Here is a 15716-nt window from a genome sequence, read left to right on the forward strand (position 1 = left end):
CACCAAAGCTCCTTTCCCCAAGACATGGTATAGATATCAATGCTAAACTCAGAGATGATTTATCTGGATACTGTAAATGACTCTACAATTGTGTCCATTTCAAATATATGAGTCATTCTATAACAAAAACAATTGAATTATATTTGAAACTAAGAAACCATTTGAAATAAGAATTATGAATAAATTCTGTGAGTCCTCCACCCTTGCCATCAGAAGCAGGGAAGGGAATGGGGGGGACAGTTTGCCAGTGAATTGGCCAGGCCAGGGAGAGAGTAACCTTCGACTTGACCCTGAATCTTGCTACTATTTAGCTGCTTTTCTTTTTGAAATAATGAATCCAAGTCTGTCTGCACTTTCACTTCAGGATATGAGTGAACAGGCAGTAGAGGCTTCTGATTCCAGACAGGCTTCTCTTCTCCCCAACTCTGGTCCAGAAGCAGAGTTTATTCTGACTTTCCCACAGCTCTATATGTATCCTTAGTCCCAATGTTATGTGAGAGCCAGAACCTACCACCTTCTCAGGGTGCTAGCGCCTGAAGAAAACTTTTCTCACCAACCCTTATATCAAGAGTAATTAGCCTTTGAGCTTGTAAATCCCACAATTTGGGGTGAGATGTGAGGCTTGGGGACAGCAGGACTGTGAGGAGCTAAGAAGTGTAGCCAGGGGTCGGGTAGGTGGCGCTGGAGGTAAGGTGTCTGCCTTGCAAGCGCTAGCCAAGGAAGGACCGCGGTTCGATCCCCCGGCGTCCCATATGGTCCCCCCAAGCCAGGGGCGATTTCTGAGCACATAGCCAGGAGTAACCCCTGAGCGTCAAACGGGTGTGGCCCAAAAACCAAAAAAAAAAAAAAAAGAAGTGTAGCCAACCTAGAAGGAAAGGCAGGACCAACATACATGTGACATCCATCTAAGGGACCAGCGTCGGGGCACATCACAGTGTCTGTGAGGCCAGTGTTAGCCCCAAGTGTCACAGTGTCTAAAGAACCAATGTAAACATGTCACAGCATCTATGAAACCAGTGTCAACACATCATAGGGTCTGTGGGAACCGTATCAGGACAAGCATTGTCTATGGGACCAGTGTCAGAACATGTCACATGGTATTTAGGGACTAGTGTCAGCATTTTATAGTGTCTTCTGGGCTACGTCCCTGGCTTCAGCAAAAACCGTTGGAAGCCCTTGAAACGCCTCCAAGTGCTGGTCCTCTTCTATGTCTGGTCCCCACTCTGGCTCACATAGCCAAGCATCTCCTGGGGGTCCTCGGCTCTGCATTCGCTTTCCTCCGGATGCTTTCTGCCAAGAGAAGGAAGCTGTCACTCCTTCATGCCTGGAGCCTGGGTCCACTGGGGCACAATCTGACTGTCTACCAGAGCGTGTATTGAAAGTAATGTCTGTACTATCTCTTTGGCCTCAGAACTTATGTGTATGAGTGTATGTGTGTTTGTGAGTTTGTACAAGTGTGTGCATATGAATATATATATGGTTATAATTTTGTGTATATGAGTGTATATGTATAAGTGTGTGTGATTCTGTGTATATGTGTTCATGTGTGCATGACCAGGGGATCAGACCCAAGGCCTCATACATAAAAATCACAGAGCCTGTTCCCAAATACATAGCTGTTCCTTTCTTTGCTCTTGGAGGTCTTTTTCCCTCCAAGATTGTGTAACAATCTCTCATAGATTGATTAGATTAATCCGAGCAATTATTCAGATTGTGTAAGCAATCAGAAATGACTCAGGATGCTTTCAGCTGTAGCACTAGAGCAGTGTCAAGAGCAGGTGCAGAGCACATGTGGGGTCCTTGACACCTCATGTTGTGGTCCCGCTGGCCCCGAGACTTTTGGGCCCCAGCACTGCCAATGTTGCCTGGGTCCCTCTTGGATGTGGTTCCTGTAAGAAAACAATCAGTCTGCTTCTCTCTAAATGAACCAGCTATTTAGTCTCTATTGTTGTTGCCAGAGATGAGATCTACCCCCACCCCAAGCCCTGTTTATACAGAGCTGCACCCCTCAGCTTCTGGTCTATCATGATGCTGGTTAAAAAAAAAAAAAGTTGGGCTGGAGAGATAACATAGTGGTAGAGCATTTGCCTTGCATGATGAAGGATGGCGGTTCAAATCCTGGCATCCCATATGTTCCCCCGTGCCTGCCAGGGGTGATTTCTGAGCATAGAGCCAGGAGGAACCATTGAGTGCTGCAGGGTGTGAACCAAAAATTAAAAAAAAAAGTCAACAGAATCAGAGTCATAGTTCAGCAGGTAAGGGACTTTTCTTGCATGTGGCAGACCCAGGTTCTTTGGTACCACATATGGCTCCCTTATCTCTGCCCGGAGTGATCCCTGATTGCCGGAGCATCTCCGAATGTAAACCAAATTCAAACAAATAAAACATCAAGAAAGACCACAGTGGGCCTGGAGAGATGGCACAGCGGCGTTTGCCTTGCAAGCAGCCGATCCAGGACCAAAGGTGGTTGGTTCAAATCTCGGTGTCCCATATGGTCCCCCGTGCCTGCCAGGAGCTATTTCTGAGCAGACAGCCAGGAGTAACCCCTAAGCAACGCCAGGTGTGGCCCAAAAACCAAAAAAAAAAAAAAAAAAAAAAAAAGAAAGAAAGACCACAGACTGTTCCATCCTTATTCCAAACTAACAGGGGGTGGGGGGAATCAAACAATAGAAGGCTAGAGAGGAAGAAATGTTGGGCTCAGTGTCTTGGGGCTGGATTGACCAGGGATCATTAGTGCCAACACAGATGAAGAAAATCAGGCCTCTATAGGCATACTCATTTGCTCAAGGCGACAAGAGTTCACAGTCACCACCTTAACATGGGGAGGGGGGTGTCTGATGGGACTTTAGGGAGTGTCCTGAATTCCATTTCTGACCAGGAGCCAGGAACTTGCTTACCTGCCAGCTCCCTCCTGCCAATGGCCATGAGACCCTCGAATAGTCCTTTGCAAGGGTTCTCACTGGCAGTGGTCACCCCATGAAGCCAGATGAGCAGCATCCGGTGACCGTGCTCTCGGTAACTCTTGGTGCCTGAAAACCACAGAGGGAGAGAGTGGTCATGAAAGGAACCCACCCAGATGGCTATGGCAAGCCCAATTGCAAAAATGCCTCAGCCAACAATATCTACCCAGAGATGCTGAGGGCCTCAAAAATGAAAAATTATTTTAAAGACAAAGATACCATTCATACAGATTTTTTTGTTTAGTTTTTGGACCACATCTAGTGGCTCTCGGGGGTTTCTGCTGGCTTTGTGCTCAGAAATCACTCTTGGGGCCGGAGAGATAGCATGGAGGTAAAGCATTTGCCTTTCATGCAGAAGGTCATTGGTTCAAATCCCGGTATCCCATATGGTCCTCCAAGCCTGCCAGGAGCGATTTCTGAGCATAGAGCCAGGAGTAACCCTGAGTGCTGCCGGGTGTGACCCAAAAACCAAAAAAAAAAAAAAAATCACTCTTGGCAGGCACAGGGGACCATGTGGGATGCTAAAGATTGAACCTGGTTGGCTACAAGCAAGGCAAATACTTACCCTATCTGCTGTGCTATTTTTCTTTTGCCCCTATATAGGATATATATATATATGTATGTATGTATATATATATATTGCTTTTTTGGGAGGGCCACACCCGATGACACTCAGGGCTTACTCCTGGCTATGTGCTCAGAAATCGCTTCTGGCTTAGGGGATCATATGGGAAGTCAGGGGATTGAATCATGGTCCGTCCTAGGTTAGCGCTTGCAAGGCAAACGCCCTATCGCTTCTGCCACCACTCCGGCCCCCATATAGGATATATTTTTAAGGGGGGAAAAATAAGGCAAGGAACAGGGATTGGAGTGATAATACAGCAGTTTGGACACTTGCCTGCAGGCAGCCAACCTAGCTTCAAGCCCCGGCATCCCCATGAGCCTTGCCAGGGATGATCCCTGAGTCTTCGAAGAACCAGGAGTAACCCTGAGCATCACTGGGGAGGGCGAGGGAAATAAAAAAAAAAAAGGAACAGACAAAAACATTCCAACTCCCAACCCAACCATGATGCTTGCATATCTTAGATTTAGTCGTAATTTTTTTTTTTTTTTTTTTGGTTTTTGGGTCTCACCCGGCAGTGCTCAGGAGTTACTCCTGGCTCCATGCTCAGAAGTCGCTCCTGGCGAGGACGGGGGACCATATGGGACACCGGGATTCGAACCGATGACCTTTTGCATGAGAGGCAAACGCCTTACCTCCATGCTATCTCTCCGGCCCCGATTTAGTCGTAATTGATTTGTTTTATCCCAAGTTTAAAAGTTGACTCTTCTAGACTTCCTATATTTGTGTTTTTTGGCATTGACAAATTTCTTATCCTTATTAATATTTACTCTATTTTCCCCTTTATTGGGGGGGGCATCACACCTGAAGGTGTGCAGGGGTTACTCCTGGCTCTGTTCTCAGGAATCAAACCTGGCCAAACCCTGGTGATCAAACTGAATAAGCCTGAGTGGGCTGAGCGCAAGGCAAGCGCCCTGCCTGCTTTAATATTGCTACAGCCTATATTTAGTCCTTTTTTTTTGGGGGGGGTCATACCTAGTGGCACTCAGGGATTACTCCTGGCTCTGTGCTCAGAAATTGCTCCTGGCAGGCACGGGGAACCATATGGGATGCTGGGATTCGAACCTATCCGTACTGGATCTGCTGCATGCAAGGCAGATACCCTACCACTGTGCTATCTCTCCAGCCCCTATTTAGTCCATTTTTATGTCTGTAGACTGCCTTCATAAAGGATCACAATTCCTAAGTGAATGTCGATGGCCCAAGCTGCCCCTCTTCCCCAGGAATGCCTTGGGCTTACTGTGTGCAGATGGTCATGGCTGAGACTAACTTCACAAAGTTCATGGTCCATGCAAAGGCCTGGGAGTCAATGAACATGGGTTGAGATGTATCAAATGCGGCCTGTAGTGTTGTGGGGCTGCTCATGCCAGATTTGTCCCCCTCAACACAGAAGTCTACACACCCTTCCTGTGTCCTGACCCCTTGCCACCAGTGGTACCTGTCCACTGCTGCTCAATGGCATGGATCTGGGGCTCAGTGAACCCCCAGCAATCCGCAAGCTGCTTCCACTCGTGAGGCCGCAGATATTTGGAGGCCAGTTGCCATAGCACAGACCGCAGATGCCGTGTTTCGGGACGATGGTCCAGCCTAAAGGTTACACTCTTCCCAGCGGGGTCAGTGGAGTCCTCACATGTCAAGCGCTGAGCCTATGGGGTAGAGCCTCAAAGTCAAGAAGTAGTCACAGGTCTGGGGGCTTCGGGACCACTCGGGTTTTTGACTCCCTGACTTGTCTGTCTTAGAGCTGAGTTTCTCACACTCAAACTCTCCCAGATCCTTCTTCTTTCCTCCCTGTGCTCTTGCCTCCCCCAATGCACCTTTTCCATGAAGCCATGGCAGCCCACTTGCCCCCATGACCAGATCCTGGGAGTTAGAATGACTCCACAGTTGTGGCTCCAAGCAGGTAGGCTGGGCTTGCAAATCCTTGCGACTGTAAGGGCTACACATGGATTCTGCCTCACAAAGCACATGGCAAGAGGCAACGTTATAAAGAACCATGTCATCGTACTGATGAAATCCATACAGGCCTACAAAGCCCTTAGAAGAGTGTCAATTATTAGTGCTCAGGGTGAGAAGACCAGAAAGAGGACAGGGATTAAGGCCTTTGCCCTATATCAGTCATTCTCCTGGTTCAATCCACACCACACTTGGTTTCCTGAGTTCTGGCAGGAGTGATCCCTGAGTGCAGAGCCAGGAGTAAGCCCTGAGCACTGCCAGGTGTAATTCAACCTGTGCACAAGAGCTCTCTCTCTGTCTCTCTCTCTGTCTCTCTGTCTCTCTCACAAACACACACACACACACACACACACACACACACACACACACACACAGAAGTTCCCAGTACAGTGGTGTCTCAAACCTGACATTAATATCTTACAGTTATAGTTTAAAGGACCCGTAAGGCTAAGGAGAACTTTCAAAGAGCTGGAGTTTGAACTCCCCAGGCACTGAATCATCAATAGTCCCTGAGGGTTTTGGGGTATAATCTCCAAACCTAAGTAAATTAAAACCCTTAAAGACATTAAAAATCTTCCCACTTGCTTCCCCTGGTTAACATCTGGGTCAGCAAAGCTGCTACTACTTCTGCTTATCCACATCACCAATTAATCTCAGACATCACCAATTAATCCCAGAACACTTTCTGGGCCCAAGAAGTCACCTAAATACACACAAACTGCAGAGTCATCATCAGAAGAAGTGAGCAGTTGACTGATCCTAGTAACCATCTATTTCAGGGGTGGCGAACATGTGGCCTCCAGCCAAAATGAATGCAGCTCTTTGCCTCTTATCATTATTTTGTATCCTGTGACTCTTTGCCAAGTTTGGATTTTGTTCTGCTGCTTCTGAGGAGGGACCTCTGAGGAGAGATATCAGAGCCCGTAGTCCCGCCTCAGGCTGCGTCCTCCCGTCTCCCATCCCTCGGAAACAACTGTACGGGCCAGCGAGTGGGAGACCCGTGTGTCACATGTTGGATCACATCTGGCCATTAGTTCTTAGTGTGGAGGACGCAGCACACCCTCACCATGACTGCAGGATTTTGACCCTCACTCAAAATGGCAAAATGCAATATGTGTTTCATAGATTATTGTTAAAATGAGATGCTTTTGTGTGAGTGTTTGTCTGTTTTGGCAGGTCACTGTGTGGTGTGGCTCTCTGACTCTCACAGTTTAAAATTTTGGCTCTTTGTGTCAAACTTGTTCGCCACCCCTGATCTATTTGATGGCCATACCTGAAGGTGCTGGGGTTGGGGGGTAGACACTGTGCAGTGCTAGGGATAAATTGAGGGAGTCCCTCAGGCACAGCACATGTTCCAGTCCCTTGTGTCATCTCTATCCACATTTGCACACATTCATTCCTCACTCAGGAGAGATAGCAGTGGTCTGCATCTCCATATGACCTGAGCCTTGTTCAGCTGTGATTTAGTGTTATTTGTTCAGTCTTTAAAAAACATTTTGGCAAGAGATTCAGCGAGAGAGAGAGGGGAGCAATGCTCGGCGTTTATGCTTGCCTCTGTGCCCAAGGATCACTCAAGAGCTGCTTTGGGGATCGTATTTGGTGCCAGGAATTGAACCTGGGTTTCTCAGGTATAAAGCCAACACTTAATTCCCTATACTGTTGCTCTGGCCCCCGATTCAATGTGCTTTGGACAGTACCATCTCTAGTTCCTCACACCAAACTTAGCAGAAGGCAGGATAGGGATTCTCACTTGTTGGAAGTCAAGGTCAGTGTTGGAGTTCAGATAGCTCCACCTGGAGCCAAGCACCTCCCTTTCCCCTGAAGTAGGACCAAGCGCTTGTACCTGCTCTCGTTTGTAGAAACGTTCAGCTTTTATGATCATGTCCACCAAGCTGATGTGATTGCTGCGTGCAGCCACGGCCAGCGCGGTCTTTCCTTGCTGTAAGTAAGAAGGGAGTCATCAAGGACTGCTCCAGCACTCATCAAACACTCCCATCTAAAGAAAGTGGCTTCCAGCCATCTACACTGGAGGATAGTAGACTTGGCGGGGGTGGGAGCAGGCAAGAAGCACAATGAGGGTTGTGGTAAAGTCCAGCAGTATAAGGCAATCACCATCATTATCATCATCCCAGAAACTACTTTCTCCTTTCCTTTTTCCCTTTATTCCTCTCTCCTTCCCACCCTATCTTCATTCCTTTCTCCCTCCCTTTTACCCTCTCTCTCTTTTCTTTCCTTCCTTCCTTCCTTCCTTCCTTCCTTCCTTCCTTCCTTCCTTCCTTCCTTCCTTCCTTCCTTCCTTCCTTCCTTCCTCTATCCCTTTATTCCTTCCACTCTCCCTCCGTATTTGCTTTCCTTTTCTATTGACCATATTATTTTCTTTTTGGTACAGGGCTTCTCCTGCACCCAGAAGTCACTCCAGGTGGGGCATGGTATACTGCAGACAAAGACAGGCTTAAGAGTCTATGATGAGGGCATGTTATGTGGCATAGATTTGTTTGGGCTCACTGAAAATGAGCTACGTGTCTCAGGATTCAAAGTTACACAGAAAGTTTACTGAGTGAAGACAGGAAGGAGAGTGAGGAAGCACGAAGGATGGCTGCCGTGGGGCTATAGGTTCCCTTCCCCATGGCACTAGCTGGGACCACTTCACTATGACAAATGGTGTCAATAAACTTGTGCCACACTGAGACTCCTAGATAGAATTTTATAGACACTTCTGATGTTTCATTGATGTGCAATACAGCTCTGAGCCTTCTTTACTTCAGCTTTCTTTTTCTTTTGGATTTGGGGCCACACCTGGTGATGTTCAGGGCATACTCTTGGCTCTGCACTCAGAGATCATTCCTGGTGATGCTCAGAGGATCACCTGGGATCCCAGGTCAACCACATGCAAAGTAAATGATATGCCCTCTGTGCTATGGAGATGGCCCTGTTGACTTCAGCTTTTAGTTGAGGCCTTTGAAAGCTGCAGGGTCCCTCCAGAAGCTCAGAAGAGATTTTGGGGCCTATTTGGTACTTTATTTGGCCTGCAAGGATCAATTTCTGGCTGATTCTTGATTCTTTCCCTGCATTGACTTGTGAAGAATTATACCCAACAGCACTGATTCTCTAAGAATTCATTTTTACAAATAAACTTGATTTGAAGGAAGAAGAGTGATGGGGAATTTAAGGTGGTTTAAGGTCGAGTATATCCTGACAACTGAGCAGGAGAAAATGAGGAATCCTCTCTCAAGAGGACTGAACCTGGACTTCCTGCATGAAAAGCCTGAGCACAGCCAAGATCACTTCTTATGTTTCTTTACCACTGAAGAATTGAAGCGTGAGCTATAGAATAGTGGATATGGAACCTTCCTTGCATACAGCTGACCTGCGATTGATCCTGTCACCCCATAGAGTCCCATGAGTCCCACCAGGAATGGTCCCTGAGCACCAGCTAGTGTGGGACCAACCCCTCTCTCCCTCCCTTGAAAAATAAACCCATCAGCATCGATTCTGAATAGGTGTTCGCAACCCAGAGTCATAGACAACCCTAAGCCAGAGAAGAGGGCTTGGGCTCCTTCCTCTCTGTGCTGGCCCCTCCTCAATTCAGGTTCTTTGCTCTAGGCATCCTCACTTGGTCACAATCCAGAACACCCTAGTGCCACCACCAGCCTTCACTTTCTGGCCCTCCAGCCCCCTGAGAAGGACCCATGATGGAAATCTCATGAAGCAGGTGCTGTCAAGATTGTTCCCCATGAAGGGGGCCAGGTACTGAAAGAGTCTTTTTTTTTTTTTCAACAGACCCACCAATTGATCAGGGCTCAAAGTCTAATAGAGACCCTGGCACCTCACAGCCATCACAAGAGGGACCTGATAAGAATGTAGGGAAGGTGGTGAAGAGCAAAAAGGCTTTTTGGAGATGATAGCCTTTGTAGTCATTCATGAAAATATGGGAGGTTGTCAATACTTTAAGAGCAGGAGACATTTACAGCAGAATCTCCTGCAATGAAGGAGCCAAGAAAGCTCATATGGAAGGTCACATGTGAACAAGGTACCTTATCTCGAAGGTTTAAGTTCACTCCAGCGATGAGGAGCTTCTCCACGATGTCCTGATAGGCATGTTCTGTGGCAATATGGAGGGGTGTCTGCTGCTTCTGGGGAAGGAGTTAAGGGGACAGGGAGGTAGAAAAGCAGTGAGGGGTGACCTGTGGGGCTCAAAGTCAAGACAGGATCAGGCAGGACTTAGCAAAAGTTCTCTAAAAGTTATAGGAGCTGGCACACTGGGTTTAATCAAACAACACTGGGCAGAAAAAAAATTTAAAAAGAGTAGATAGGGGGCCGGAGAGATAGCACGGAGGTAATGCATTTGCCTTTCATGCAGAAGGATGGTGGTTCGAATCCCGGCATCCCATATGGTCCCCTGTGCCTGCCAGGAGCTATTTTTGAGCAGACAGCCAGGAGTAACCCTTGAGCGCCGCCAGGTGTGACCCAAAAATCAAAAACAAAACAAAACAAAACAAAACAAAAGAGTAGATAGGGGACAAAGCAATAGCACAGCAGGTAAGGTATTTGCCTTGCACGTGGCCAATTCAGATGTTATCCCTGGTATTCCATATGGTCCCTCAAACCTGCCAGGAATAATCTCTGAGGGCAGAGCAAAGAGTAACCCCTGAGTGCTGCAGGGTGTATCCCCAAAACAAATCAAAACAAACAAACAAAAAAGAGTGGATAGAACAAAAAGACCAAAATGAGAGAGAGGCCACTTGCCTTGTCGGTGGCTGACCCAGGTTCAACCCCAAATGGTGCCATGAATCCCACCAGAGTGAACCCTGATTGCAGAGGCATGAGTAAGTTCTGGGCACTACCAGATATGGCCCCAAAACAAAACAAAACCAAAAGAGGGGAAAATGTCACTAGCTACTCACTCTATAATCATTTTTTCTGGTACATTGTCCCTAGTAATTTCTTGAACTCAGGGAGTCAAATAGTGCAGGATCGAACCTAGAGACCCATACACAGAAGATTCATGCTCTGCCTGTAAGTTTCATCCTTAGGCTGAGATCTATTCTGTCTGGACCTACCCTGCCACTTCCCCGCTATTCAGGACCTGAGCCATTTTTACCTTGACAAGCCATGAGCAGTGCCACAATGCAGATATTTGCACAGTTCCATTTTTAGGTCTGCAATTGCTGATGGTTCTCAAGAATTGTCAAATTGCTCCCCATCATTGATGGTGCCTGAGAGCTCTGAGCACAGAGCCAGGAGTAACCCCTAATTGGTAGGTGTGGACTGTATGGACAGGGGCATCAGAGAAGGCAAAAAGAACTATGACAGATCAGTGGAGTGCCTCTTGCACAAGGTGAGTTGGGAGGAGAAAGGCTGCGTCCTGGAATATCTCTAGATACAAAACAAAAGAGCAAGCCCTGAGAAACAAAACAAAAGAGTAAGCCCTGAGCATCACCGGGTGTGGCCCAAAAACAAACAAAACATTATTTTTCTTTATTACTTTCTTGCTTGCTTTCCACACCTGTAAGTGTTCAGGATTACTTGGGCTCAGGGGACCATAGGGGATGCCAGGGATCAAACGCAAGATGGTAAATTCAAGGCAAATGTGATACTATCACTCCATCCACATCTACTTTTATTTTGTTGACCTGGGGGTTACTGAAAATTCTACTTAGTATCCATATGTTTGAACTGTTTCTAGTTTTCTATTTATGATTGAATTTCTAACGTCAAAGCACTACATTAAGAAAAAATATTTGTGGGGCCTAAGAAATAGTGCAGTGGGTGAAGTAATCACTTGCACTCAGCCAACCTGGGTTCAGCCCTGGCATGCCTCACCAGGAGTGATCACTGAGCATAGACCAGGTGTAAGCCAGCCCTGAGCACAACCGGGTGTGGATCCCAAACCAAAAACCTAACAAACAAACAAAAACAATGCTGCTTCCTTCCAGTTCTTTCAGTTCGAATACTGCAGACTCTGAGTGAAGGCAGGAGACAACTAACTCCTCCCTGGAAGGCCTGGTCATGCAGTGTAGAACAAAGTTCTCCATCACCCAGCGCAGGTGTAGGGAGGAGAGGTGCCTCTTCCTGAGGAGAAGCAAGAATGCAACAAGTTCCCCGAGTCAGCTGTGGATAGATTCTGCTTTTCCAAAGGTCTCTCTCTCTCTGTCTCTGTCTCTCTCTCTGTCTCTCTCTCTCTCTCTCTCTCTGTCTCTCTCTCTCTCTCTCTCTCTCTCTGTCTCTGTCTCTCTCTGTCTCTCTATCTCTCTGTCTCTCTCCTCTCCTCTCTCTTCTCTTCTCTTTCTTCCCCCCCCCCCCTCTCTCTCTCTCGTTTTCAGGAATAACTGACAACGGATAGTGCTGTCGGGACCATATGAGATGCCAGAGTTTGAACATGGGTTGGCTGCATGCAAGGCTAATGCCTTACTTGCTGTATTATCACTCCAACCCAGAAAGAAAAAAAAATTTTTTTTTTTTTGGTTTTTGGTTTTTGGGCCACACCCAGCGGTGCTCAGGGGTGACTCCTGGCTGTCTGCTCAGAAATAGCTCCTGGCAGGCACGGGGGACCATATGGGACACCGGGATTCGAACCAACCACCTTAGGTCGTAGATCGGCTGCTTGCAAGGCAAACACCGCTGTGCTATCTCTCCGGGCCCCAGAAAGAAAAATTTAAATACCTGAAGAAAAAATTAAAAACGTGACAAAAAAAATAAAAAAAAACATGAGCTCTTCAAGCTCACTTTCTCGAACACATTTCTCGCTTGCATGTCTCTATATGTTTCTTTGCTTAATTCCACTCTGGAGAAGCTTGCGTTCTCTCTTGAGCATATACACTTCTCCCTCACAGCTTTCTAAATAAGTTTCAATAAAAACTTCCTTGCTTCACTTAAAAAAATATTAAGTCAATTTTAGTTGAATTAAAATGCCAAATTCAGAATTTTATTTGTTCTCCTGGACTAACAGAGAAGTTAATAGTATTGAAGGCCTCATAAAAAAAAAAATCAGGGGACGGAGCGATAGCATTTGCCTTGCACACGGCCAATCCAGGATGGACCTTGGTTTGATCCCTGGCATCCCATATGGTCCTACCGAGCCAGGAGCAATTTCTGAGCGCACAGCCAGGAGTAACCCCTGAGTGTCACAGGGTGTGGCCCAAAAACAAAAATAAATAAGTAAATAAATAAATAAATAAATAAATAAAATAAAAATCAAGGGCTGGAGAGATAACACAGCAGTAGGGCGTTTGCCTTGCATGCGGCCGACCCAGGACTGACGGTGGTTCTATCCCAGCATCCCATAATGGTCCTCCAAGCCTGCCAGGGGTGATCTCTGAGTGTAGAGCCAGGAGTAACTCCTGAGCACCACCGAGTGTGATCCAAAACAAACAAACAAACAAACAAACAAAAAAAATCACAAACCAGTTAACCTTAAAGCAAAAAGAATTGAAAAGAAAAATAATAAAATCAAAAGTTTAGTAAAAAGAAGACAAAAATTTAAATAAAAACTAAAATTTAAAGAAATGAAACCCCAGGGGCTGGAACACTAGTACAGCAGGTAGGGAGCTTGTCTTGCACATGGCCAACCCAGGTTCAGTCTCTGACAACCTAAGTCTCACAAAGAGCACTGAGCTAGGAGTAAGCCCTGAGCATAGTTAGGTATGGCCAAGAAAAAAAAAATATATATATATAAGCATTCAAAACAGTATAATATGAATAAATAAACTATTCTTTTTTATTATCAAAAAATAAACAGGGACCAGACTGGTGGTGCAGGTGGTAGGGCATTTGCCTTATACACACTGACCTAGGATGAACCTTGATTCAATCCCCCAGTATCCCATATGATCCCCCAAGCCAGGAGCGATTTCTGAGTGCATAACTTCTGAGCATCACCGGGTGTGGCCCAAAAAACAAAAAAATAAAAATAAAAAATAAATAAACATTTTAGACTTAAATTTAAAAAATTCTAAAAAATAAGAAAAAATAAAAAGATTGCCCAAATGATAGCACAGCAGGCAGGACATTTGCCTTGCATGTGGCCAACCCAGGTTCCATCCTTGGCATCTCATCCTATATGGTCCCCAAACCTGCCAGGAGTGAGTGATTCCTGACTGCAGAGCCAGAGGTAAGGTAGTACTGGATATGACTCAAAACCAATAAGAGAAAAAAGAAAAAGAAAAGGAAATGTAAGAGGAGAATTGGGGGGCCGGAGAGGTGGCGCTAGAGGTAAGGTGTCTGCCTTGGAAGCGCTAGCATAGGACGAACCAAGGTTCGATCCCCCCGAGTCCCATATGGTCCCCCCAAGCCAGGAGTAACCCCTGAGCGTCAAATGGGTGTGGCCCAAAAAGCCAAAAAAAAAAAAAAAAAAAAAAAAGGAGGAGAATTGCACAGAGTATAAATCAATGGCATAATATATGAGAGGTCCTGAAATCAATTCTAGAACACACACACACACACACACACACACACACACACACATAAATATTACGAGAGAAACTATAGAAATATAAAAGAAAATTAATACTAAAGTATAGTATTATTCTGATATTAAAACTAGGCAAGGCAATCACATGCAAAAAAGGAAAATTACCTTCAATGAATATAAGAAACTAGAAACTCAAACCCAACAAGACATCAAAAGGACCATATAGTATAGCCAAGTGAAAATGATTTCAGGCATGTAAGGATAGTTCAATAGATTCAAATCAATGTCATATCCATCAATAAAAAGGAAGACAAAGATCATAGGATAAGGGCCAGGAGATAATTTAGAGGCATCTGCTGCACATTAACGGAGACACAAGCCCATGCCTACATGCCCACATTCACCAAACACGATGAAAAACTCCACAGCCACACCACAATCAAGTCTACGGAAACACTAACTAAAGAGCACAGCAAGAACCACAACTGAAAATCAGGTGCATGAGATCCACAGCTAGCTAAGCAAGCACAGTCCTTGGTGAGCAGACCAAATGACCTGGGTAAGCACCACATGCAGGCATGTCAACTAAAGGAGTGCAAACCTTGGTGAGGCATCTCAGCTAAAAAAAAATATGCAAGTAGCTGGTGTAAACCCCACTCATTGGAACAACAGTGACAACGATGAGGAAAAAGTGTGTGTGGAGGGGGATTGCGAAAGGGGAGGAAATAAAACTTCATTAAAAATTTAAATTTCTGGGGCCGGGCAGTGGTGCTAGAGGTAAGGTGCCTGCCTTGCCTGCGCTAGCCTTGGATGGACCGAGGTTCAATCCCCTGGTGTCCCATATGGTCCCCCAAGCCAGGAGCGACTTCTGAGCGCATAGCAAGGAGTAACCCCTGAGTGTCACCGGGTGTGGCCCAAAAACCAAAAGACACAAACAAACAAAACAAAACAAAACAAAAAAATTTTTAATTTCTTTTATTTGCAAACAAATCCTCTAATTTTACAAAAAGCAATCTAGGGCCCGGAGAGATAGCACAGCGGCGTTTGCCTTGCAAGCAGCCGATCCAGGACCAAAGGTGGTTGGTTCGAATCCCGGTGTCCCATATGGTCCCCCATGCCTGCCAGGAGCTATTTCTGAGCAGACAGCCAGGAGTAACCCCAGAGCAACGCTGGTGTGGCCCAAAAACTAAAAACAAACAAACAAACAAAAAAAAGCAATCTATACATTTAATGAAACCTCAATTTTTAAAAATCCAGTTAAGTGGGAGTTGAAGAAATAGTAGTAGTCCCCTGAGCACTTACAGGAGTGATCCCTGAGCAGAGTCAGGAGTAAGTCCTGAGCACTACCAGTTGGTCTCAAAAAGTAAAAAAACCAACTAAAATTTAAAAATAAATAAATAAAGATAGAGCTCTCGGAGAGATAACACAGCGGTGTTTGCCTTGCAAGCAGCCGATCCAGGACCTAAGGTGGTTGGTTCGAATCCCGGTGTCCCATATGGTCCCCCGGGCCTGCCAAGAGCTATTTCTGAGCAGACAGCCAGGAGTAACCCCTGAGCATCGCCGGGTGTGGCCCAAAAACCAAACCAAAACAAAACAAAAAAGATAGAGCTCTAATATGATCCAGCAGTTCACGTTTGAGCATCTATCTGAAAACTATAAAACATATCTTCACCCCAATGTTTACAGTAGTATTTACAAAAGCTAAAATAGATGATTAGATAAAAAGAGGAAGCAACACATTCTGCAGTAGATACTTTCAGCTATGCAAAAA

General features: G+C 45.8%; 1 protein-coding gene across 1 annotated transcript in view; it reads right to left on the bottom strand.

Moving 5' to 3' along the window:
- Positions 1–380: 380 nt before the first annotated feature.
- Positions 381–15716, bottom strand: part of ANKDD1A (ankyrin repeat and death domain containing 1A) — a 53937-nt gene continuing 38601 nt past the window's right edge. Inside the window, exons 11-16 of the mRNA XM_049782894.1 lie at positions 9570–9668; positions 7379–7474; positions 5021–5228; positions 2898–3029; positions 866–1290; positions 381–647 (exon numbers count right to left, since the gene is read on the bottom strand). Of these exons, the coding sequence (XP_049638851.1) occupies positions 1229–1290; positions 2898–3029; positions 5021–5228; positions 7379–7474; positions 9570–9668 (597 nt within the window). The 3' untranslated portion in view covers positions 381–647; positions 866–1228. The remainder of the gene's footprint in view (positions 648–865; positions 1291–2897; positions 3030–5020; positions 5229–7378; positions 7475–9569; positions 9669–15716) is intronic.

This window comes from Suncus etruscus, chromosome 1 (genome assembly GCF_024139225.1).
Source record: "Suncus etruscus isolate mSunEtr1 chromosome 1, mSunEtr1.pri.cur, whole genome shotgun sequence".
Classification (NCBI taxonomy): domain Eukaryota; kingdom Metazoa; phylum Chordata; class Mammalia; order Eulipotyphla; family Soricidae; genus Suncus; species Suncus etruscus.